At 43.1% G+C, this 27240-nt stretch overlaps 1 protein-coding gene and 1 long non-coding RNA gene across 10 annotated transcripts in view; one reads left to right on the forward strand and one right to left on the reverse strand.

The window, feature by feature from the left end:
* Window positions 1-27240, forward strand: part of TENM1 (teneurin transmembrane protein 1) — a 1180670-nt gene that overhangs the window by 637099 nt on the left and 516331 nt on the right. For all 9 annotated transcript variants that reach the window (XM_068251163.1, XM_068251165.1, XM_068251162.1 and 6 more), the window contains one exon: window positions 17292-17491. In XM_068251163.1, the coding sequence (XP_068107264.1) occupies window positions 17292-17491 (200 nt within the window). The remainder of the gene's footprint in view (window positions 1-17291; window positions 17492-27240) is intronic.
* LOC137529146 (uncharacterized) overlaps window positions 1-27240 on the reverse strand; it is a 204838-nt gene that overhangs the window by 47025 nt on the left and 130573 nt on the right. The window lies entirely within an intron of this gene.

A 27240-nucleotide genomic window follows, 5' to 3' on the forward strand; every position in this document is an offset into this window, starting at 1 on the left:
GTGTATTAGAACCAAATACATAAAATAAGTAATGACAGTGCATTCTTCGTTGTTGTGTATTATTGTGCAGTAATAGTGGTAAGAAGTGGTCTAGGTGCTTATATGAGGGGGTAAATGGGGGATGGGGGCGTATATTGCTGGGGGAGTGTAGTGGCAGAGGGGCTTACTGGGGGACAAGGGGGACAATGGTGTTAATATAGTGGAACCAAAGGAGGTGTTGTCAAAGATATTATCAAAAAAGTTTTTACAAAGTATTTTTGAACAATAGGGTAGTGCTAGTTTGGGTAGAGGTAAGCTATGGAAAAAGTGCAGCATAAGAAAAAATCAATAACTTACCAGCATTTGGTCCGGGTAACACCTGTCTGGAAAGTTATTTTCTAAACAACACAACAGAAGTATGGGGGGCATGGACAAGAACTGTGCATGAGCTGTGCCTGCAAAGTTTTGTATTTCATCAAGCAGTACAAAGCAAGCACTGGCAGTGTTACTATCAATATTAGATAAAATTTCTGTAGAAGTACATTGAAGTATCTAGTGGTGCAGTGGCGTAGCTGGGGTATTTGACACCCCGTGCAGATAATTTACTGACCCCCCCCCCCAAAAAAAGGAAAAAGTGAGTGCAGCGTGCAAAGCACACTGTGGTCAGAATGGGTGTGGCCATTACATGACTTAGGCGGCACTAACTGTAATGTGATAATGTAACTCTAAAGCAGTGCCCTGAGCTTCCTCCCAAAACACAGGGACTGCGACTGTAAGGGCCCTTTTACACTTCATGCATTTTAAAGCTTTGCTGTGCGTTTTTCTTCCTGGTTACACTGTACACTGAGCGGGTGGATCGGAGGTGGACAGGAAGTGGAGCATGTGGCCACACAGAGTCCCCCCGGCTGGGACAAATTTTAGCCTGGAACAGGGGAACCTGGATCCGGGACCTGTCACAGGTAAAGAGGTCTGGTCACCATAGGTTTACTGGCAATTTTTGCTATGGGGTGGAGGGCTGCTACACTGGACACAAAGGAGGAGGGAAGGGCCCCATAAAATTTATGCTGGGGGAAACATCATCTCTCTCTATACACAACTAAAGTACATATACAGTGTATAAAAGTATGGTTTGCGTGTATGGAAATAAGTATGTGTGCCTGTGTGTGTACATGTATGGAGTATGTGTGCCTGCTATCATACACATCACATAGCTAGGCACACATACTCCACCATACATTTACACACATAGGCAGTGGGCACACATACCCTTTTCCTACACACACACACACACACACACACACACACACACACACACACACACACACACACACACACACACACACACACACACACACACACACACAATACTTGTATACACTGATACTCCCTACATGTGCAGACATACAACACACACAATACAGCACACACACGCAGCAACTCACACAACACTGTCACTCTGTCTCCCCTGCTGATGCTACGTGTCTGTGTTTCTTCTCATCTCTGCATTCCTGAGGAGGGGTCTGCTGGACATGCTCACTCTTCTCTTGCAGGGGGTGCTGAAGTTCCTCGCTCCACTGATAACTTTGTTATCAGTACTCTTATTCAGCTCCGCAGTCGGCATGGCAGGAGCTGAAGCTATGCTTAGCAAGCACAAGGGAAATGTAGATCAGGCTGGTGCTGATCTAAGTATTCTTTCAGCTAGGAGCTTGTTGCACCCCCTGCTGTCTGGTACTGGAGGTGCGGATTGCAACTACCGCACTTAGCTAGTGACGCTAGTGTAGTGGTGCCAAATGATAAACCCGGTAAGTAATCTGCATCATGAGACATCGACAATTTGCCTGATCTAACAGAAAATTTACACTGATACATTTTACCTAGGAGGAGAGAGTATCTGGAAGTCCCCTTATTTTTAAAGCCACCAGAGGTGCCACCATAGGTCTCCAACACTATCACCTCTACATTTTCCTGAGCACTGGAGGTGCAGAAGAGCCTCTGGTCAATAACATGGGACAAAGGCAGTGTCGGGCTGGGAGGTGGAAAAGCGGAGGAAATCCATTTGTTGGCCAAGCAGCAGTAATCATGTCACTTTAGAGAGTCACTTTACCGTGGTAGCAAACCTGCTTCTAATGTTTGAGCAAGGTCTTCAAGCTTGGTGACTGATACTTGGACTTCATTATTTCCAATTGAAGTTGCTTGTCTTTACTGCAATGAAACAAATCTAGGTCTTTCTTGTACTTGCCAAGCTTGTCAGTCAAAGCATTCGTAAAAGCAATAAACAAATAAATATACATAAATGTTTTATATTTTTAGCACTAAACCTAAAAATGTGACACAAATAAAAAAAAAACACAATACATTAACTTAAAGGTAAGTTGGAAAAGATGAAAAATAAATAACTTATATCTTCAGTTATAGTGTTTTGCTGTTTAAGCTTTTTGGTAAGCTCAGTTCAGTAAATCATAAATCATTTAAATGAATAACTTGACTACTAATATTAAAATACTTAACTCACTCAGCACAATAAAACTATGAATATCACTAGCTGGGCTTTGTATAGCAGTCAGAGCTCTTTTGCATTACTAATAATAGGAAGAGAATTTCTGCAGTCTTGCAGTGCTGGCTTGTCAGTAACGTACATTCTGTTACAAACCTCCGTAACTACAGCAGATGTAAGTCTAATATATTCTGACTTTTTGAATAAGGGAACTGTATTGAATCTCTGCAGAAAAGTCATATACATAGATAATACTATACATCTTATATTAAAACATGTGCCTAAACACCCATATACATTACTTTAATCAATATTGTAATTGGTTTGTTAATGAAGTTTGTAATAGAAGCTTGGAATGGATCATATTAACTTTCATAGAACAACCACAGTGAAATTAGCTCAAGACCCATCAAGATTCTTCTGCATGTGAAATCTCAGTAGAGTATGACTCCAATGTAATGAACACCAAGCAGGAAGGGTCATCAAGATATATTTTAATAATGTTTTTTTGCCGGAGAACAATGATTTCAACAGAGAGTTGAATTACACCATTAGGAAGTTGGAAAATATAATGTTCTTCTGCAATTAGTTCAAATACATAGATTTTATTAGAATCGTAAAAAAAAGAGTAGCTCGGACTAGTCAGCTGCAAGCATGATCAAAAAGAAAATATTATAGTCTGTTTTACTATCATATGAATGAATAGTCTGTGACAGTGGTTTCTGAAATATATTTGGTCCAATGTTCCTTGCAATAACCTGAGACCAGGGATGAGTAGAAACTATGCCAGTGCTAATTTACGCGTCGTAGTTCGCATCTACGCATCGTAGTTTGTAGGCAAAGTTTCAAAACGACACTTATGCATTTACACGTGGCGAAGTACCGCTATGCATATTTTATGCCCGCTACGCATAGTTAACATGTGTCTTGTGAAGTAAATTACAAATGTGTTAATCGCGTGCATTTTTCAATGTACGATTGCATGAGTACAAAATTACGCATCGGGAAGGGGAATGTACGCATAGAAGAGTTCCCGAGTTGATGCGGAAAATTTTCCACATGAGGACATAACATAATTGCATATTTTAACGCGTAGTCTATGAAATGCATACAAAGCGAATATTTGATTTCGAAGCCGTAGTTTGGCGAAGCGTAATTGCGTAAAAAAAGTTCCAGTGTAGCGAAGTTGGCTGACTATGACCATCCCTACCTGAGACCTCTGTGCTACACACAATATATAAATAAATAAATATTTTCATGTAGTAATTGGTGTTACAAACTGATGCGTAAAAAAGACAAACTAACAATCCAATGTAGCCCATTTTTTTGAGAACACTAAATGCAATCTGGCAAGTCTTTTACAAATTTTGTAGGCCAGTGGTAGGGAGTCTGTACAAAAAAGGCACATGGTAAAAAGGCGCTAATTTGGTACCCCAATATTGGTAATTTTAACAATATTCTATTATGTGCTTCAATAGAATACAGGTAATTTTCCAATATTCTATTATCCACAATAATACAATATCTGTAATTTTACACCCTCTGTACAAACCCGGGGAGGGTGTACTATGCCTAGTACTAATCACCCCCACCTACTCCTAACTAGAGATGGGCCAAACTATTCGCCCAGTGAATTTTTTGCAGCGAACAAGGGGTGTTCGTCTCAGGCGAATACATGACGTGTTTGCGCCGCCCCTAAACATCATCATTGAGCTAAAGTTGGACCCCTTACCTCACTCTCAGCAAGCACAATCAGCTATCCTTCCCACCTGGACCGCCCCCACCTATCACAAAGCTAGCACAGAAGCCATTTTGTAGTCTGTGTTTGGCTTCTGTGCTAGGCAGATGAGGGACAGTGTGTTGTGACAGGGAGAGAGTTAGGTAGGCCTGTGTTCTGTGTCCTCAGTGCAGATTCTTGCTGCTACCACATTGTCCTGAACAGCTAAGCCTTTCTTAGGGCTGATACATTGTATTTCTTGCTATTGTATTGCTCTTCTGTGGCCAGTGCACAAGTTAGCTGATGGAGACAGGTTGCTGGTCCTAGTAGTGCACCGACCATAACTTTCCACTCCACTACTGGCATCTAGTATCCACAACTGCCCCCTGTATAAGGCCTCAGTGCAGAATCAGTGTTTTTTTTGGTCACTTAACTGTCATTGAACTACCTCAGCCTGGCCATAGAGACTGGAAAACTGCGATTGACTGCACTCCCACGATTGTGTGCACAATCATGGCGGCCATTACACACCACTGCACAAATGTTGCCGCCCAGAGGACTAACATTTGTCAACTAGTCAAACATTTGTCAACTAGTCAACTAGTAAAAACAAAGAAATGCTCACCTGACATAATCACTTAAGGTCTTTGCAGTTGTTTGCGGACTGCGGTGCGTTAAACACTGCATTTCATCTGTCAGTGTGAAGTGGGCGTAACCCTTACACTACCTTATCGACATGTACACACCGGATGTATTAAAGCACTTTATTCCACCAATTTAGAAAAGCAATGGGATTTCTGCCCTTTAGAGATTGAAACATGGCTCTGCGTAGACTACGTAATCTTTGGTGGGAGTTTTGCCATGGATCCCCCTCCGGCATGCCCCCGTCCAGGTGTTAGTGCCATTGAAACAACTTTTTCATCACTTTTGTGGCCAGAAACAATCCCTGTAGGTTTAAGAATTTGCCTGTCCATTGAAGTCTATGGAGATTCGCCAGATTTGCCTCGTCTGTTCGCAAACTTTTGCGGAAATTAACGTTCGCCGTTTGCGAATCTTAAATTTGATGTTCGGCCCATCTCTACTCCTAACAATAACCACCCCCACCTACTATTAACACTAGACATCCCTAATCAGTGCTATTTTACACCAGAGTTCAGCTTCAGTGTAACCAAACTCCAGTGAACTACTGCTCCCAGCATGGCCACCCCATTCCACTATTTTCCTCCAGAGTTTGGCTAAACTGTATGTTTAGCTCCCAGTATGCCACCGCTGCAAAGTTCTACTACATAATAGCGGAACTCTTCCATTATCTTTACTGGGCACCCCCTGAGCTAAAATTTCTGGCTGTAGCCAGTATTTTCCTAATTCAATATGGGCACCAATAGAGGTGCTGAAATTTCCCTGGTGCCGCTCATGCCCAAATTGTCCATTTCAAGTGCTGGGGCTGTTTTATTATTTAGTAAAATCTATTTTACCCCTGAACTATTTTGAAGATCAACATAATTTTATTACTTTTCTTTGCGGTGGTGACATATGTCACAGCACCATCCTCCTCGTGTCACCCACTCTGCTCAGCCATCAATTATGGGCTGGAAGGTATTGACAGTTCTACCCCCTCTCTGCCCGTCCTTAGTTCCACCCCCTCCATTCACCGCCTAGACTTCCAGATATGTATTACAGCACACAGAGCGCAGGAGAGCTGTGACATGTGCAGCATTGTGGTTTTTGAGGTCAGATCGATGGTGTACTAATATGGGTGCATATTAATTTGGCGCCGCTCAGTTCGGCGTGGTGAGAGCTAAATGACGGATCTCACTGCTGCCGCTAAACTCCGAGGCGGCTTTAAATACTATTCCCCCTCGGAGGGAGATGTAATTCAGGGTCTGGAAGAGCCCTGAATTACCGCTACGCGCAGCATAGCATTGCTGCTAATTACCCCTCACACCAAAATCAGCTGATTCGTACTAATACAGCTATTAGTACACTATCATTTTGACCTCAATTAGCTCTCCTGCATGCTGTGTGCAGTTATACTATATTGGGAACTAAAGTGGTGGGTGGAGAGGGAGCAGAACTAAGGACAGGCAGAGAAGAGGAAGTACTGTCACTTCTTCCCCGCACCATAATCGATTCTCTGCTCAGTCAAATATTATAGCTGAGCAGAGCGGGGGCCACAGGGGGTGCTGGAGGTGGAGGATGGTGCTGTGACATATGTCACAGCACCATAGATAAAATAGTACTTACTTTTATAAATAACCAGTTCAGGGGTACATTAACTGTTATTCCATCAAACCTGTTTCCTAACAACCTGTTTCCTCCTCATATGTTAACTCTAAGGGCTCGATTCACAAAGCGGTGATAACTCAGTTATCACGCCTAAAAGACTTTAGGCGTGAAAACCTTTGCACTAGCAAAGTTATCACCACTTTGTGCTCTAACTCGCGCGAAGCTACAGCGAACGCGAACGCGCGCACGCAAAGTCCCATAGGGCTTAATGGGAGCTTCGCGCGAAGTGCCGGGTGCTGCTTGCGCGCGCAACACTTTGCGCGCGGAAAATTCGCGCGAGTTTCTTCTTATCATGCCTAAACTGAGTTTAGTCGTGATAAAGGGGTTTTCACTCGCGTGCAAACACTTTGCACCGCTTTGTGAATCAGTCCCCAAGTCTTCATGACCATGTACTTTTGTACACCAGATGTGTCTGTAAATCACTGCTTCTTTCAGCTGTTGCATAGGCATGTTCATAGCTTCACATATGCTGTCTATCTGTTTTCCTCTTCTTCTTTAGCCCTTAATTTTTCCAAGCATCATTGATTTCTCCTTCAATAATTCTCAGGATGCCAGTGTTTAGTCTTGCCATCTCATCTTTGATCTCCCCCAGCTTTCGTTGTATCAGAGATCTTGTGTTACAAGCTCTTATAGTAACCTTTTTACATACATACCATACAACACATACATACAATTTATCTTTAAAGTATTCACTTTTTCTACACTGGAAATATCAGTCTTAGCAAGTTTTCCTATTAAAGCCACCTAGGTTGAAAATAATACTTTCAACGGTCTTTATGTATCTGAATTGCTAATTTCTGAACAGATGATGGTCTGTCAATCTACTGTAAAGACTTCATATCAACTTAAACCTACACATGTCATCAACTACTATTTTCTTATTATTTTCCCAGATACTTTATTCAACTATAACAAAAAAACTTGTGTTTTACATTTATCAACAATTTCTACTTTACACATTTACATTTAACTGTAGAGATTAGTCTATCTCACATTTTGTGTAAAGCTCACTGTGAAAGATTAAGTAATAAAAATGAAGTTAATGTCTATTTAATAACCTGTAGTCTTAGGCTCACAAAGGTATGAACCAGAAAGCATGTAATGCTAGACTAATTTGATCTCTATCATAGGAGCAATAATATTTGTAGAATGTCAGCTACAAATCGGTATGGAACTGCATCTTCACTAATCCGTTTTTCTTCCCGTCACTCATTTCTTTCTAACAGTTCTCTAGCACAGTTTACATAATAATAGCGCAACTTCCTAATAACAAAGAAGGAAAAAAAGATTTTAGCTGAAGAACATATCAGAAAATACAGTTATCTTTTAACAACCACATCGAGGCCAAGCTATTGGAAATCTACGTCATGTTTGCGGATATTAGTTTCTGCCATGACAGGGATTTTCATAGCAGCGGTCCTGCTGTTCTTTCAACCCTGCTGCTCACAATATGGCTAGCCAAAGGTATAGGCTTTTGGAGGTAAAGGAAACCTGTGACTTTTCTACCTCATTGTCAGCTAGGCCACTGTATAGCCAATATGCTCTGAATGGCATGATTACCTCTCAAGGCTCACCCCTAGGGTGACTTAAGAAATGGATTGCTGCTGATCTTTGTAATTGTAATAATGTCCTATAGAGGATCTTATATCTTATTATACAACACAAAAAACATTGAATACATTTTTTGTCCTCTCTCTTCTTGAATCCCCTCCTCTGGAATGCTCCTAGTGATGTATGTCATCCTGCAAGCAATGTCTGACACTTTGATCTCCCTCCCAACACCATGATGCACCGCACAATTATGCTGGTGCATAGGCAGTAAGGGCAGAGCTACAGCACAAGTTGGTGCCAGCCCCGTCCCCTACCCTTAATGCTGGGTCACCCTCTACTGCCAGGTAGAAACCCTTGGGATCCCCGCCATTGCTGCCCTCACTAGATCGACCACGTGTTTTTATTCCACCCCTGCACACATTGGAAAAATGAAGTGCTAAGCGAACATGGGTGATCCAGAAAGTAGTTTGAAAAGGGTTAGATTTGAGATTGTTTTAAGTGTTTTTACTTGTGAGGTGCTGAAAAGGTATTTAGTAGAAAAGAAAAGAAGCATCTCTCTCATCTAAAAAAAAACAAAACAAAAAAAAAAAAAAACACACATACACAATAGAAAAGTTTGTAGAATTAGGTCAAACTGTGCTCTCTAGAGCTGATCTTTTTAAGGTCAGTCTACAGTGGGGGTGAGAGGGAATATGTCCTTTTTTTTTCTTATACCTGAGTTGTTGTTGTTGTTTTTTTATAAATTGTTCAAACTTAAAGTGGCTGTTGAATTGCCTTTAAAATGTTTAATAAGTTCAGATTAGTGAGCTGTACGCAGCTACAAAAATCAATGTTAAAATAAGTGGAATTTTTATCAAGCATTTTATAAGTTCACACGAGAATACCCTTGGAAACAGCAATAAAATGATGACATTCTTGCAGAGAAACAATTTTATGAGCTTAACTTGCCGCTGCATTGCAAAGGCAGGAGAAAAAACGACTAGCAGCCGGTTACAATAAACTGCTGGTATGATGCATTAAAACACAACGGTACTTAGAGCAAGTCATTTTTCAACCAACATTAGAATATTGCTACATATTGAATTCTCTTTTTTTTTCAGTATGTTCCCCTTAATGGCAAAAAGTCCCTCCAGCATTTAAAAAAAAATAGATGAATTGAGCAAATATAAGAAGCAAATAGTAAACCTAATTATTATGTAAAATATTAATGTATAATCTGTATATTTAGTGCTTGACATTAATGACACTATGGATTATAGGAGCCTGCTAGCTCATTCACTGCACCACTCAGCAAGACATTGCTTGATTCCTTAATATTTAATACAAGTCGGATTAAAACACTCTTGAGCTTACTCCTATTGCTTCGCATAACCTTTTCAAATTTTTTCCAGCATCCAAAATGAAATCACTGAGGATACAAATTGTTCTGAGCATTAGGCTATAGATAAGTAGTTTAAAGTTGACATTGTTCAACTCCTTTCCACTTGTCAACTTTCCAGTCCTTGACTTGTATAGAAATGTGGAAAAAAATGACAATATACATTCAGACTTCTAGAATAAGACTTGACAATGTGTTAATTAAAAGAATAATGTATACAACAAATGGTTAGGCTACACAATGTGTAAGAAAAAAAAAGTGAGATATATTCACTTTGCTCTGTGCATTAGGGGAACAAGATAGTTTAAGTGTAACAATTATATTGCGATAAATTCAGTGTTATTTCAACAAAATCACGAGAGTCTCTTTTGACGCACTTTATTACACTTCTGTCTATTTTTGATGCCGTCAAGTGACATATAGCAATGAATTGCATTTACAAAACTTTCTTTGCAGTGCAGTGTTTAACATGCTGTTAACTATAACATGCACAGACAGCTGTTTAATGACATTATTTTAATCCACGCAATCATGCTCTAGCAGTGTTTCTCAGCTTTACTAAATAGCATCTTAAAGAACAATTGTAAATACAGAGAGCAGGGCTAGTGGTGTGAATGCAGCACTACCCTGATTGTCTTACCCAACAGGAAATCTATTTTTAATTTTTACCGTATTGGGTGTACCCAGCTCTTTTTTTGACACTTGTCATTCTGCTGGGACTGCATCACTTCTGTCTAAATTAAGTGATACTCTGGTGGTCCTAGTTCCTGCAGACTAGAATCTTGCACACAATGGAACTAGCTACTGTTAGAGGTCAAGCATCCATTGTCTGTACACGTGGCCCCAAACTCATTTAATGATGCTGCATGCTGAATCTTTAAAGGACTGTAGCCCCCAAGATTACTGTTCCCCTTCCCACCAAAAGCTCCTCCATAATGCATTGTGCCATCATCCCCACGCATGGGGAGAAAATAATATAATAATAATATAATATATATATCTAAGTGATATGTCTGTACAGCATTTGTTCCCCACAATGTTGCCTGCAGGATTAAGCTCCATCTTGATGGGCACATCAATAGTTCATATTTATGCACACAAACATGCTTGTATCACTTACCTTTTGTATTTAGAAGCTAGGAAGAGTTGGATCTAGACAGTGGCAATGCAGTCCTAGCTCACAAACAATTGATAAGTGCTTGGGAGAGAAGACAGAACGTAATTATAGCACCAGACCTGCTGTTGGTAGTTAAATTTTCCCTTTAGTTGATCTAATAATTGGGGCTTATTCATTGTGCCCTTAACCACTTCCCGACCGCCCACTACACAGGGGCGGCGGGGAAGTGGAGCCCTGCAGGACGGCCTCACCCACAGAGGCGGCGGTCCATTTAAGGGCATGGGCGGAGCGATCGCGTCATCCGTGACGCGATCCTCCGCCGGCGCCTGTCACCGCTCGCTCGCCGCAACATCCCGCCGGCTATACGGAAGCGCCGGCGGGATGTTAACCCCGCGATCGCCGCATACAAAGTGTATAATACACTTTGTAATGTTTACAAAGTGTATTATACAGGCTGCCTCCTGCCCTGGTGGTCCCAGTGTCCGAGGGACCACCAGGGCAGGCTGCAGCCACCCTAGTCTGCACCCAAGCACACTGATTTCTCCCTCCCCTGCCCCAGATCGCCCACAGCACCCATCAGACCCCCCCCTGCCCACCCCCCAGACCCCTGTTTGCACCCAATCACCCCCCTAATCACCCATCAATCACTCCCTGTCACTATCTGTCAACGCTATTTTTTTTTTTATCCCCCCCCCTGCTCCCTGCCCCCTCCTGATCACCCCCCACCCCTCAGATTCTCCCCAGACCCCCCCCCCCAGACCACCCCCCCCTGTTTACTGTATGCATCTATCCCCCTGATCACCTGTCAATCACCTGTCAATCACCTGTCAATCACCCGTCAATCACCCGTCAATCACCCGTCAATCACCCCCTGTCACTGCCACCCATCAATCAGCCCCTAACCTGCCCCTTGCGGGCAATCTGATCACCCCCCCACACCAATAGATCGCCCACAGATCCGACATCAGATCACCTCCCAAATCCATTGTTTACATCTATTCTCTCCTCTAAACACCCACTAATTACCCATCAATCACCCATCAATCACCCCCTATCACCACCTGTCACTGTTACCTATCAGATCAGACCCTAATCTGCCCCTTGCGGGCACCCAATCACCTGCCTACACGCTCAGATTGCCCTCAGACCCCCCCTTATCAATTCGCCAGTGCATTAATTACATCTGTTCTTCCCTGTAATAACCCACTGATCACCTGTCAATCACCTGCCAATCACCTATCACCCATCAATCACCCCCTGTCACTGCCACCCATTAATCAGCCCCTAACCTGCCCCTTGCGGGCAATCTGATCACCCACCCACACCATTAGATCGCCCGCAAACCCGCCGTCAGATTACCTCCCAAATGTATCGTTTACATCTGTTATCTTCTCTAAACACCCACTAATTACCCATCAATCACCCATCAATCACCCCCTATCACCACCTGTCACTTTTACCTATCAGATCAGACCCTAATCTGCCCCTTGCGGGCACCCAATCACCCGCCCACACGCTCAGATTGCCCTCTGACCCCCCCCCCCCCTTATCAATTCGCCAGTGCATTAATTACATCTGTCCTTCCCTGTAATAACCCACTGATCACCTGTCAATCACCTGCCAATCACCTATCACCCATCAATCACCCCCTGTCACTGCCACCCAACAATCAGCCCCTAACCTGCCCCTTGCGGGCAAACTGATCACCCACCCACACCAATAGATCGCCCGCAGATCTGACATCAGATCACCACCCAAGCGCAGTGTTTCCATCTATTCTCTCCTCTAAACACCCACTAATTACCCATCAATCACCCATCAATCACCCCCTATCACCACCTGTCACTGTTACCCATCAGATCAAACCCTAATCTGCCCCTTGCGGGCACCCAATCGCCCGCCTACAATCTCAGATTGCCCTCAGACCCCCCCTTATCAATTCGCCAGTGCAATATTTACATCTGTTCTCCCCTGTAATAACCCACTGATTACCTGTCAATCACCTATCAATCACCAATCAATCACCCCCTGTCACTGACACCCATCAATCACCCGCTGTCACTGACACCCATCAATCAGCCCCTAACCTGCCCCTTGTGGGCAAACTGATCACCCACCCACACCAATAGATCGCCCGCAGATCCGACAACAGATCACCACCCAAGCGCAGTGTTTCCATCTATTCTCTACCCTAAACACCCACTAATTACCCATCAATCACCCCCTGTCACTGCTACCTATCAGATTAGACCCCTATCTGCCCCTAGGGCACTCAATCACCCGCCCACACCCTCAGAATGCCCTCAGACCCCAGCCCTGATCACCTCGCCAGTGCATTGCTTGCATCTATTCTCCCCTCTAATCACACCTTGAGACACCCATCAATCACCTCCTGTCACCCCCTAGCACACCTACCCATCAGATCAGGCCCCAATTTGCCCCGTGTGGGCTCCTGATCACTCGGCCAAACCCTCAGACCCCCTTCCGATCACCTCCCCAGTGCATTGATTGCATCTATTTTCCCCTCTAACCACCCCCTGAGACACCCATCAATCACCTCCTGTCACCCCCCTAGCACTCCTATCCATCAGATCAGGCCCAATACAACCTGTCATCTAAAAGGCCACCCTGCTTATGACCGGTTCCACAAAATTCACCCCCTCATAGACCACCTGTCATCAAAATTTGCAGATGCTTATACCCCTGAACAGTCATTTTGAGACATTTGGTTTCCAGACTACTCACGGTTTTGGGCCTGTAAAATGCCAGGGCGGTATAGGAACCCCACAAGTGACCCCATTTTAGAAAAAAAAGACACCCCAAGGTATTATATTAGGTGTATGACGAGTTCATAGAAGATTTTATTTTTTGTCAAAAGTTAGCGGAAAATAATTTTTATTGGTTTTTTTTCACAAAGTGTCATTTTTCACTAACTTGTGACAAAAAATAAAATCTTCTATGAACTTGCCATACACCTAACGGAATACCTTGGGGTGTCTTCTTTCTAAAATGGGGTCACTTGTGGGGTTCCTATACTGCCCTGGCATTTTAGGGGCCCTAAACCGCGAGGAGTAGTCTAGAAAACAAATGCTTCAAAATGACCTGTGAATAGGACGTTGGGCCCCTTAGCGCACCTAGGCTGCAAAAAAGTGTCACACATGTGGTACCGCCGTACTCAGGAAAAGTAGTATAATGTGTTTTGGGGTGTATTTTTACACATACCCATGCTGGGTGGGAGAAATTTCTATGTAAATGGACAATTGTGTGTAAAAAAATCAAACAATTGTCATTTACAGAGATATTTCTCCCACTTAGCATGGGTATGTGTAAAAATACACCCCAAAACGCATTATACTACTTCTCCTGAGTACAGCGGTACCACATGTGTGGCACTTTTTTACACCCTAAGTACGCTAAGGGGCCCAAAGTCCAATGAGTACCTTTAGGATTTCACAGGTCATTTTGCGACATTTGGTTTCAAGACTACTCCTCACGGTTTAGGGCCCCTAAAATGCCAGGGCAGTATAGGAACCCCACAAATGACCCCATTCTAGAAAGAAGACACCCAAAGGTATTCCGTACGGAGTATGGTGAGTTCATAGAAGATTTTATTTTTTGTCACAAGTTAGCGGAAAATGACACTTTGTGAAAAAAAACTATTAAAATCAATTTCCGCTAACTTGTGGCAAAAAAATAAAAACTTCTATGAACTCACCATACTCCTAACGGAATACCTTGGGGTGTCTTCTTTCTAAAATGGGGTCATTAGTGGGGTTCCTATACTGCCCTGGCATTTTAGGGGCCCTAAACCGTGAGGAGTAGTCTTGAAACAAAAATGACCTGTGAAATCCTAAAGGTACTCATTGGACTTTATGCCCCTTAGTGCAGTTAGGGTGCAAAAAAGTGCCACACATGTGGTATCGCCGTACTCGGGAGAAGTAGTACAATGTGTTTTGAGGTGTATTTTTACACATACCCATGCTGGGTGGGAGAAATACCTCTGTAAATGACAATCTTTTGATTTTTTTACACACAATTGTCCATTTACAGAGGTATTTCTCCCACCCAGCATGGGTATGTGTAAAAATACACCTCAAAACACATTGTACTGCTTCTCCCGAGTATGGCGATACCACATGTGTGGCACTTTTTTGCACCCTAACTGCGCTAAAGGGCCCAAAGTCCAATGAGTACCTTTAGGATTTCACAGGTCATTTTGAGAAATTTCGTTTCAAGACTACTCCTCACGGTTTAGGGCCCCTAAAATGCCAGGGCAGTATAGGAACCCCACAAATGACCTCATTTTAGAAAGAAGACACCCCAAGGTATTCCGTTAGGAGTATGGTGAGTTCATAGAAGTTTTTATTTTTTGTCAAAAGTTAGCGGAAATTGATTTTAATTGTGTTTTTTCACAAAGTGTCATTTTCCGCTAACTTGTGACAAAAAATAAAATCTTCTATGAACTCGCCATACTACTAACGGAATACCTTGGGGTGTCTTCTTTCTAAAATGGGGTCATTTGTGGGGTTCCTATACTGCCCTGGCATTTTAGGGGCCCTAAACCGTGAGGAGTAGTCTTGAAACGAAATTTCTCAAAATGACCTGTGAAATCTTAAAGGTACTCATTGGACTTTGGGCCCTTTAGCGCAGTTAGGGTGCAAAAAAGTGCCACACATGTGGTATCGCCGTACTCAGGAGAAGTAGTATAATGTGTTTTGTGGTGTATTTTTACACATACCCATGCTGAGTGGGAGAAATATCTCTGTAAATGGACAATTGTGTGTAAAAAAAATTAACAAATTGTCATTTACAGAGATATTTCTCCCACCCAGCATGGGTATGTGTAAAAATACACCCCAAAACACATTATACTACTTCTCCTGAGTATGGCAATACCACATGTGTGGCACTTTTTTGCAGCCTAACTGCGCTAAGGGGTCCAAAGTCCAATGAGCACCTTTAGGCTTTACAGGGGTGCTTACAATTTAGCACCCCCCAAAATGTCAGGACAGTAAACACACCCCACAAATGATCCCATTTTGGAAAGTAGACCCTTCAAGGTATTCAGAGAGGGGCATGGTGAGTCCGTGGCAGATTTCATTTTTTTTTGTCGCAAGTTAGAAGAAATGGAAACTTTTTTTTTTTTTTTTCTCACAAAGTGTCATTTTCCGCTTACTTGTGACAAAAAATAATATCTTCTATGAACTCACTATGCCTCTCAGTGAATACTTTGGGATGTCTTCTTTCCAAAATGGGGTCATTTGGGGGGTATTTATACTATCCTGGAATTCTAGCCCCTCATGAAACATGACAGGGGGTCAGAAAAGTCAGAGATGCTTGAAAATGGGAAAATTCACTTTTTGCACCATAGTTTGTAAACGCTATAACTTTTACCCAAACCAATAAATATACACTGAATGGGTTTTTTTTTATCAAAAACATGTTTGTCCACATTTTTCGCGCTGCATGTATACAGAAATTTTACTTTATTTGAAAAATGTCAGCACAGAAAGTTAAAAAAATCATTTTTTTGCCAAAATTCATGTCTTTTTTGATGAATATAATAAAAAGTAAAAATCGCAGGAGCAATCAAATAGCCCCAAAAGAAAGCTGTATTAGTGACAAGAAAAGGAGCCAAAATTCATTTAGGTGGTAGGTTGTATGAGCGAGCAATAAACCGTGAAAGCTGCAATGGTCTGAATGGAAAAAAAGTGGCCGGTCCTTAAGGGGTAGAAAGCCCTAGGTCCTCAAGTGGTTAAACTGCATGGCCTCTCAGTTTCGACAGCCTCCCCTTTGTGTTGATGCTATGGCTTCCTTTCAAAGCTTCAACTGGAACAAGTTATTGTGGGGTGCATGCTCTGTCCATTCTGTGTTCCCTCTTCATTCACACTCCTGAATGGCTGTTCATAGCATCCAGGAGCATTCTGGGCCTGCGCAGTTAGGAAAGGTGTAACACACATGCCCAACATCTTCCTGGCTGATACTCCTGCACACAGCTATGGGGTACATTTGAAAAAGGCACCCATTTAAAAGAGAGCAGGATAGCAGTAGTAGAATATCAGCACATTAACCGATATTCTGCTACATCCATATAGTAAATATAGTAAAATATTGGTAATACTTACCGATAGTTTACTATGACCTAAACTCTTCCTACTCTCACACAGCAGCCTCCACTGGTTTTGCCTAATCCTTAGCCCTATCCCTGGTGGCACCTAAGTCTTAATAGCCCCTGCAGGTGCCTAACCCCTAAGTGGGCCTCCCCCTGTGGGTGGATGCCTAAACTTATCACCCCCCTAGGTGCACAGCTAGCCTTAACCCACTGCACCTAACCTTAATACCACCCTTCCTCTGTGCCTACCTTTAAACCTTAATGTCTTGTTTAAAAGGGTGCATGCTACAATTTAAAACAAGACATATTTTGCACTATATTTAACTGCTCCTAGCTGCGGTGGAGGGCAGGCAAAGATGGTGCATTGAATAGACAGATCATAAGCCCTTCAGTAGCAAATAAGGGGACAGAGATTCAACATAGATGGGAAGACAGTGAAGCTGAGGGGTCACTACATTTATAGGGTTACTAAAGTAGCCCCAGGTATGGCTACCTCATACATTTTGATTGAGTTCAGTTGTGCTGTAAAGAAAATGTGATATTAGGAGTTCAGACTGAAAGTGTATTGTTCTATACAAATTTAAACCTTTTCTTTCAGCTTTTTTTCATGTGTATCTCTTGATTAATAATAAGTCTGTTTCTCTCTTCCATGTGTAGTGTATCAAAAAGGAAGAGCGATAGATTCCGGAGAGGTTGAAATTGGAAAGCAGATTGTACAGACAATCCCACCTGGCTTATTCTGGCGATTCCAAATTACAATTCACCATCCCATGTACATCAAATTTAATGTTTCTTTTTCAAAAGACTCGCTTCTCGGTATATATGGAAGAAGAAATATCCCACCAACACACACGCAGGTAATTACAGCACTTTCGCTTACTTTTAATATAGTAATCTGATCCAGATAATCTACGTTAAGATACAATTTTTTACTAGTTTATTGAGCCTAATAGAATAAAATAGGTCTTTAGAACTTTTACTCACAAAAGCAAACCTGTGACATTGGGAAACATAAAAGTCACATATTTAACTCGGTAGAGACAAGACAAGACAAATAACATTTATATTGCACTTTTCTCCTGGCGGACTCAAAGTGACTGAGCTGCAGCCACTAGGACAAGTAGGCAGTAGCAGTGTTATGGAGTATTGACCAAGGCCTCCTTACTGAATAGGTGCTGGCTTACTGAACAGGAAGACCAGAGATTTGAACCCAGGTTCCCTGTGTCAGAGGCAGAATCCATAACTATCCAGCCACTGAAGTCTCTGAATCCTCAAGAGGTTTAGTCATGGAGAGAATCTGAAGACATAACAACAAAAGCTGTTTAGGTAATACATTTAAAGACTAACTGACCAACTGGACAAGTTTCTTCTTCAGGTATGATACATAACTGGATCAGATATGGTTCTGATCCAGTTCTATATCATTTTGAACAAAACACACAGTCCAGGTGGACCAGGGGGATTACTAATAAAAACACGGATTGATTCTGCGCCATAGAGAGTCCTTCCTTTGATCCCAGGGATCCATAGGGCCCCTCCTTTGATACCAAGGATCAATCAATGCTTTGACCAGTTCTCTATTATGCCTGAAAAAGAAACGTTAAGTTTTGAAAACTTGCAAGGAAATCTTGTACAGTTGGCTTTTAACCACTTCGGGACCACAGTCTTTTCGCCCCTTAAGGACCAGAGCCTTTTTCTCCATTCAGACCACTGCAGCTTTCACGGTTTATTGCTCGCTCATACAACCTACCACCTAAATGAATTTTACCTCCTTTTCTTGTCACTAATAAAGCTTTCTTTTGCTGCTATTTGATTGCTCCTGCGATTTTTACTTTTTATTATATTCATCAAAAAAGACATGAATTTTGGCAAAAAAATGATTTTTTTCACTTTCTGTGCTGACATTTTTCAAATAAAGTAAAATTTCTGTATACATACAGCGCGAAAAATGTGGACAAACATGTTTTGGATAAAAAAAAACCCATTCAGTGTATATTTATTGGTTTGGGTAAAAGTTATAGCGTTTACAAACTATGGTGCAAAAAGTGAATTTTCCCATTTTCAAGCATCTATGACTTTTCTGACCCCCTGTCATGTTTCATGAGGGGCTAGAATTCCAGGATAGTATAAATACCCCCCAAATGACCCCATTTTGGAAAGAAGACATCCCAAAGTATTCACTGAGAGGCATAGTGAGTTCATAGAAGATATTATTTTTTGTCACAAGTAAGTGGAAAATGACATTTTGTGACAAAAAAAAAAAAAAAAAAAAGTTTCCATTTCTTCTAACTTGCGACAAAAAAAAATGAAATCTGCCACGGACTCACCATGCCCCTCTCTGAATACCTTGAAGGGTCTACTTTTCAAAATGGGGTCATTTGTGGGGTGTGTTAACTGTCCTGACATTTTGGGGGTGCTAAATTGTAAGCACCCCTGTAAAGCCTAAAGGTGCTCATTGGACTTTGGACCCCTTAGCGCAGTTAGGCTGCAAAAAAGTGCCACACATGTGGTATTGCCGTACTCAGGAGAAGTAGTATAATGTGTTTTGGGGTGTATTTTTACACATACCCATGCTGGGTGGGAGAAATATCTCTGTAAATGACAATTTTTTAATTTTTTTTACACACAATTGTCCATTTACAGAGTTATTTCTCCCACCCAGCATGGGTATGTGTAAAAATACACCACAAAACACATTATACTACTTCTCCCGAGTACGGCGATACCACATGTGTGGCACTTTTTTGCACCCTAACTGCGCTAAGGGGCCCAAAGTCCAATGAGTACCTTTAGGATTTCACAGGTCATTTTGCGACATTTGGTTTCAAGACTACTCCTCACGGTTTAGGGCCCCTAAAATGCCAGGGCAGTATAGGAACCCCACAAATGACCCCATTTTAGAAAGAAGACACCCCAAGGTATTCCGTTAGGAGTATGGTGAGTTCATAGAAGATTTTATTTTTTGTCACAAGTTAGCGGAACATGACACTTTGTGGAAAAAAACAATTAAAATCAATTTCCGCTAACTTGTGACAAAAAAATAAAATCTTCTATGAATTCCCCATACTCCTAACTGAATACCTTGGGGTGTCTTCTTTCTAAAATGGGGTCATTTGTGGGGTTCCTATACTGCCCTGGCATTTTAGGGGCCCTAAACCGCGAGGAGTAGTCTGGAAATCAAATTCCGCAAAATGACCTGTGAAATCCTAAAGGTACTCATTGGACTTTGGGCCCTTTAGCGCAATTAGGGTGCAAAAAAGTGCCACACATGTGGTATTGCCGTACTCGGGAGAAGTAGTATAATGTGTTTTGGGGTGTATTTTTACACATACCCATGCTGGGTGGGAGAAATAACTCTGTAAATGGACAATCGTGTGTAAAAAAATCAAAAGATTGTCATTTACAGAGGTATTTCTCCCACCCAGCATGGGTATGTGTAAAAATACACCACAAAACACATTATACTACTTCTCCCGAGTACGGCAATACCACATGTGTGGCACTTTTTTGCACCCTAACTGCGCTAAAGGGCCCAAAGTCCAATGAGTACCTTTAGGATTTCACAGGTCATTTTGCGACATTTGGTTTCAAGACTACTCCTCACGGTTTAGGGCCCCTAGAATGCCAGGGCAGTATAGGAACCCCACAAATGACCCCATTTTAGAAAGAAGACACCCCAAGGTATTCCGTTAGGAGTATGGTGAGTTCATAGAAGATTTTATTTTTTGTCACAAGTTAGCGGAACATGACACTTTGTGGAAAAAAACAATTAAAATCAATTTCTGCTAACTTGTGACAAAAAAATAAAATCTTCTATGAATTCCCCATACTCCTAACTGAATACCTTGGGGTGTCTTCTTTCTAAAATGGGGTCATTTGTGGGGTTCCTATACTGCCCTGGCATTTTAGGGGCCCTAAACCGTGAGGAGTAGTCTGGAAATCAAATTCCGCAAAATGACCTGTGAAATCCTAAAGGTACTCATTGGACTTTGGGCCCTTTAGCGCAATTAGGGTGCAAAAAAGTGCCACACATGTGGTATTGCCGTACTCGGGAGAAGTAGTATAATGTGTTTTGGGGTGTATTTTTACACATACCCATGCTGGGTGGGAGAAATAACTCTGTAAATGGACAATCGTGTGTAAAAAAATCAAAAGATTGTCATTTACAGAGGTATTTCTCCCACCCAGCATGGGTATGTGTAAAAATACACCACAAAACACATTATACTACTTCTCCCGAGTACGGCAATACCACATGTGTGGCACTTTTTTGCACCCTAACTGCGCTAAAGGGCCCAAAGTCCAATGAGTACCTTTAGGATTTCACAGGTCATTTTGCGACATTTGGTTTCAAGACTACTCCTCACGGTTTAGGGCCCCTAGAATGCCAGGGCAGTATAGGAACCCCACAAATGACCCCATTTTAGAAAGAAGACACCCCAAGGTATTCCGTTAGGAGTATGGTGAGTTCATAGAAGATTTTATTTTTTGTCACAAGTTAGCGGAACATGACACTTTGTGGAAAAAAACAATTAAAATCAATTTCTGCTAACTTGTGACAAAAAAATAAAATCTTCTATGAATTCCCCATACTCCTAACTGAATACCTTGGGGTGTCTTCTTTCTAAAATGGGGTCATTTGTGGGGTTCCTATACTGCCCTGGCATTTTAGGGGCCCTAAACCGCGAGGAGTAGTCTGGAAATCAAATTCCGCAAAATGACCTGTGAAATCCTAAAGGTACTCATTGGACTTTGGGCCCTTTAGCGCAATTAGGGTGCAAAAAAGTGCCACACATGTGGTATTGCCGTACTCGGGAGAAGTAGTATAATGTGTTTTGGGGTGTATTTTTACACATACCCATGCTGGGTGGGAGAAATAACTCTGTAAATGGACAATCGTGTGTAAAAAAATCAAAAGATTGTCATTTACAGAGGTATTTCTCCCACCCAGCATGGGTATGTGTAAAAATACACCACAAAACACATTATACTACTTCTCCCGAGTACGGCAATACCACATGTGTGGCACTTTTTTGCACCCTAACTGCGCTAAAGGGCCCAAAGTCCAATGAGTACCTTTAGGATTTCACAGGTCATTTTGCGACATTTGGTTTCAAGACTACTCCTCACGGTTTAGGGCCCCTAGAATGCCAGGGCAGTATAGGAACCCCACAAATGACCCCATTTTAGAAAGAAGACACCCCAAGGTATTCCGTTAGGAGTATGGTGAGTTCATAGAAGATTTTATTTTTTGTCACAAGTTAGCGGAACATGACACTTTGTGGAAAAAAACAATTAAAATCAATTTCTGCTAACTTGTGACAAAAAAATAAAATCTTCTATGAATTCCCCATACTCCTAACTGAATACCTTGGGGTGTCTTCTTTCTAAAATGGGGTCATTTGTGGGGTTCCTATACTGCCCTGGCATTTTAGGGGCCCTAAACCGTGAGGAGTAGTCTGGAAATCAAATTCCGCAAAATGACCTGTGAAATCCTAAAGGTACTCATTGGACTTTGGGCCCTTTAGCGCAGTTAGGGTGCAAAAAAGTGCCACACATGTGGTATCGCCGTACTCGGGAGAAGTAGTACAATGTGTTTTGGGGTGTATTTTTACACATACCCATGCTGGGTGGGAGAAATAACTCTGTAAATGGACAATTGTGTGTAAAAAAATCAAAAGATTGTCATTTACAGAGGTATTTCTCCCACCCAGCATGGGTATGTGTAAAAATACACCACAAAACACATTATACTACTTCTCCCGAGTACGGCGATACCACATGTGTGGCACTTTTTTGCACCCTAACTGCGCTAAGGGGCCCAGAGTCCAATGAGTACCTTTAGGCTTTACAGGGGTGCTCAAAATTTAGCACCCCGCCCACTTGCCAGGACAGTTAACAAACCCCACAAATGACCCCATTTTGGAAAGAATACACGCTAAGGTATTCCATGAGGGCCATGGTGAGTTCATAGAAAATTTTATTTTTTGTCACAAGTTAGCGGAAAATGACATTTTGTGAAAAAAAAAAAAAAAACACAATTTCTGCTAACTTGTGACAAAAAATAAAACATTCTATGAACTCACCATGCACCTCACGGAATACTTTGGGGTGTCCTCTTTCCAAAATGGCATCATTCGTGGGGTCTGTCCTGGCATTTTAGGGTCTCTGCAATCATTACATGTATGGCCAGTATTAGGAGTTTCTGCTATACTCCTTATATTGGGCATAAGGGTAATGCACTGTGGGCTGAAAGGAAAAATGAACGTCAAACAATCAATCAATGTGGATGCCAAAAAATTTTGAAAAAAAAAAAAGAGGAGGAAGGCGTCTGCCAGGACATAGGAGCTGCCGCCCCAAAAATCCAAACCCACCAGCTCGTATGCCCTGGCAAACCTGATTTATCCATTCACACTGATCGATGTGGATGAACAAATCATTGCCAGAGTTCTTTTTTGATACAAAGTGTTTGCCAAAGCATATGAATCCCCAACACCACTCCTCGGCCCATATGCCTCGGCAAACGTATCTTTTTGACTGCGGAGGAGAAATCTCGTCCTGCAGCGCTGCATGCACCGACTTGTGTGTAAGCTGACAGACGCGCAACGTTCTGTCAGGATGCACCATCAGTGCTGCAGCTGATTGGTCGGTCTGGATAGAAAAAAAGACAAAACAATACAAAAAGGAGGGGAAGGCGTCTGCCAGGACATAGGAGCTGCCGCCCCAAAAATCCAAACCCACCAGCTCGTATGCCCTGGCAAACCTGATTTATCCATTCACACCGATCGATGTGGATGAACAAATCATTGCCAGAGTTCTTTTTTGATACAAAGTGTTTGCCAAAGCATATGAATCCCCAACACCACTCCTCGGCCCATATGCCTCGGCAAACGTATCTTTTTGACTGCGGAGGAGAAATCTCGTCCTGCAGCGCTGCATGCACCGACTTGTGTGTAAGCTGACAGACGCGCAACGTTCTGTCAGGATGCACCATCAGTACTGCAGCTGGTTAGTCGTTCGCTCGGTCCACCTGGAAGGTTATTGGATGGAAAAAGAGAAAAAAAAACCCAAAAAACAAGCAAGCAGCAAAGCAATTACTTCATTAACATTAATAACCTTTGAACTTTTTTAATAAAAAACTTAACATTGCAAACCAAACATTAACTTCTTTGCTTACCTGTTTTTTGTTTTTTTTTAACTTACCTCCCGAGGACAAACCTCTCCTCCCCCATGGAACAATGTGCGAAGTGCAAATCGCACAGAGTTGTGGCGAAATACATTCCGCAATTTGTCCCAAGTGAAAGGAGAGGTTTCTGGCAGCCCTGTGTATTAGGGTCTCTGGAAACCCGATGTTTGGTTTCACACTGCATATTGACATATCCGGTGGGTCGAGCCCGCCGCACCGTATCGTCCAAAACAGACCTTCAGGCAATACCACAAGAGTAGCATTCGGCCTAGTAATGAACTGCGTCGCCATAGACTAACATGACTTCCGCGCCGATCGATATTGCCACAGAAGCCACGCAGTAACGTAGGCATGCACTAGCGTTAAGTCAAGCACTTCCGGCGTAGGGGGGGACCGCAAAGTGTGACTTTTGCTAGGCATTTTGCCCTAACGCATCGCAGCAGTGTGAAATAGCACTGAGAGACCCTTGTGTGCCTACCGCTGTGTGTGGAGTTCCCTATTCTCTAATAGTGTACCTGCTCGTGGTACCTCTTAAAACACTCCCCTAGGCATAGGCCAGGCTGGTCAGGACAGGTGGGACAATAAACAGTGGTGTCACGCCTTATTCCAGCCCTGCTGCAGACACGACAGCGTTTTCTTCGGATTCGTTGACCTGGGGTAGTCGGAATTGGATAGGCGTAATGCCTTCCATGTAGCCGGCTAGTTGCATCTTGGGGTTGGGCCACGGCACCTCCTGGATACAGGAGTTCCATCACGATCTGTTTATTAAATTGAATAAACGAGCCAGTTCTCCCAGCCTTACTGTAGAGAACAAAGCTGTTGTAAATTGCCAATTGAATGAGGTAAAAAGACACTTTTTTATACCAGCGTCTTGTTTTTCGAGCAACTAAATAGGGCGCTAACCTCTGGTCATTGAAGTCCACCCCTCCCATGTTAGTATTATACTCGTGGGCGACAAGGGGTTTTTCAATGACCTTAGTTCGCCGTTGAATTTCAACTGTCGTGTCTGCGTGAATGGTGGACAGGAAGTAAACCTCCCTCTTGTCCTTCCATTTCACCGCGAGCAGGTCGTCAGCACACAAGGCGGCCCTCTGCCCCCGTTGAAGTTTGGTGGTAATGAGCCGTTGGGGGAAGCCCCGGCGACTAGGCCGCACGGTGCCACAGCATCGGATTTTTTCTATTTTTAAGTGCTGAAAGAGGGCCACACTTGTGTAATAATTGTCCACAAAAAGATGGTACCCCTTCTGGAACAAGGGTGACACCAAGTCCCACACAACCTTTCCACTGCTCCCCAGGTAGTCAGGGCATCCGACCGGCTCCAATTTTGAGTCTTTTCCCTCATAGACCCTAAAATAAGATGTATAGCCTGTGGCCCTTTCACAGAGCTTATACAGTTTCACCCCATACCGGGCGCGCTTGTTTGGGATGTACTGTTTGATGCGAAGGCGCCCGGTAAAGCGTATGAGGGACTCGTCTACGCAGATGTCCTGGTCAGGGGTATAAGCATCTGCAAATCTGGATGACAGGTGGTCTATGAGGGGTCGAATTTTGTGGAGCCGGTCAAAAGCAGGGTGGTCACTTCGATGACAGGTTTCGTTGTCATTGAAGTGCAGGAAGCTCAGGATGTTCTCAAATCGTGTCCTGGACATGGCAGCAGAGTACAGGGGAACATGATGTGCTGGGTCCGTAGACCAATAAGACCGCAACACATTCTGCTTTACTAGTCCCGTGTGAAGGATAAGGCCCAAAAAAATTTTCATTTCGGAAACTTGGACTGGTTTCCACCGAAAAGGCTGGGCAAGGTACTTTTCTGGATTGGCGGTTATATATTGTGTGGCCTTACGGTTGGTCTCTGCCACAATTAAGTCCAAGAGATCCTGGGTGAAGAACAGATAGAAAAAGTCTAGGGCCGATCCTAGATTATCTGTCTCCACCTGGACTCCAGACTGGGCGGTGAAAGGGGGAAGTACGGGTGCGGCGGAATCAGGGGATTGCCAATTTGGGTTTGCCAGCACCTCTGGTAAATTAGGGGTAGTACGGGCCCGTCTTCTTGGTGGCTGCGACTGGGATCTTACTGCACGTGCCACCGAACCAGTTTCAACTTCCATGCTGGTGCTCGCCACTTCACCAGGGTCTACGGAAGTACTGGTGCTAGGTCCAGGAGATGTTGTGCTGCTGGTGCCTGCCCCACTATGAAATCTCAGACCAGCACGAACACCACTCTGCTGCCCTTGAGGCTGATCCTGCGCCACCTGCGGTCCAACAACATGGGGTGTGGTACGCCTGGCTTTAGCCGGGACCTCAACCTCGTCATCACTATCGGTCAGTGAGCCACTGCTCAATTCAGGTTCAAACTCTGACCCGGAAGATTCGTCGAATGAGGCGTCCCAATCGTCCTCATCCGACTGGGCCATGTACCTGAGAACCTCATCATCGGAATACCCCTTTCTTGCCATGGTGGGCTGCTAAATTTAGGGGGTATTCCTCTGAGACTACGCAGAAAAAAGAGCACCTACCTAGCAAAAGGGAGTATTTGAGAGGTAGAAAGCTGTGCTCACTGAGTTTTGATAAAAAAAATAAATCAAAACTGAGGTTTACAGTGCCACAGCTATTGTACAGTGTTTTTTGCAGTGATCAGAAAAAAAATTCTGTCACTGCGGTGGGGCGGGCTGAACGCAAGTGCAGGCGAACGATCAGGCCTGATCGGGCAAACACTGCGTTTTTTTTTGTGGATCCTAGTGACCCTAATAGATCTGACTGCGATCAGTAATGATCACTTACAGATACTATATAGTACCAATGTTGATTAGCGACAGTGATGACGCTAATTAGTGACTGTGGTGCAGTGGGCTGAGCACTAACTGACACTTACAAAGGGGCCTAGCTAACTGGCCTAACTGCTAACACTAGTGATACTAAAAAAGTGACAGTTTTCACTGTTTTTAGATCACTTGGATAGTGACAGGGGGGTGGTGGCGAGTGGGGAATCGGAGGCAATCAGAAACAATCACAGGACAATCAAAGGCAATCACAGGGCAATCGCAGGCCAATCACAGGGCACTCAATTCCCGGGACAATCAAAGTCAATCACAGGGCAATCAAACCAATCACGACACAATCAAAGCCGATCACAGGCCAATCAAAGCAAATCACAGGCCAATCACAGGCCAATCACAGGGCAATCAAACCAATCACGACACAATCAAAGCCGATCACAGGCCAATCACAGGGCAATCAAAGCCGATCACGGGACAATCAAAGCCGATCACGGGACAATCAAAGCCGATCACGGGACAATCAAAGACGATCACAGGCCAATCACAGGGCAATCACGGGACAATCAAAAAAATCACGGGACAATCAAATACAATTACAGCACAATGAAATTGAATGTCAGCACAATGAAATTGAATGTCAGCA

Source organism: Hyperolius riggenbachi, chromosome 8, assembly GCF_040937935.1.
Source record: "Hyperolius riggenbachi isolate aHypRig1 chromosome 8, aHypRig1.pri, whole genome shotgun sequence".
NCBI lineage: Eukaryota > Metazoa > Chordata > Amphibia > Anura > Hyperoliidae > Hyperolius > Hyperolius riggenbachi.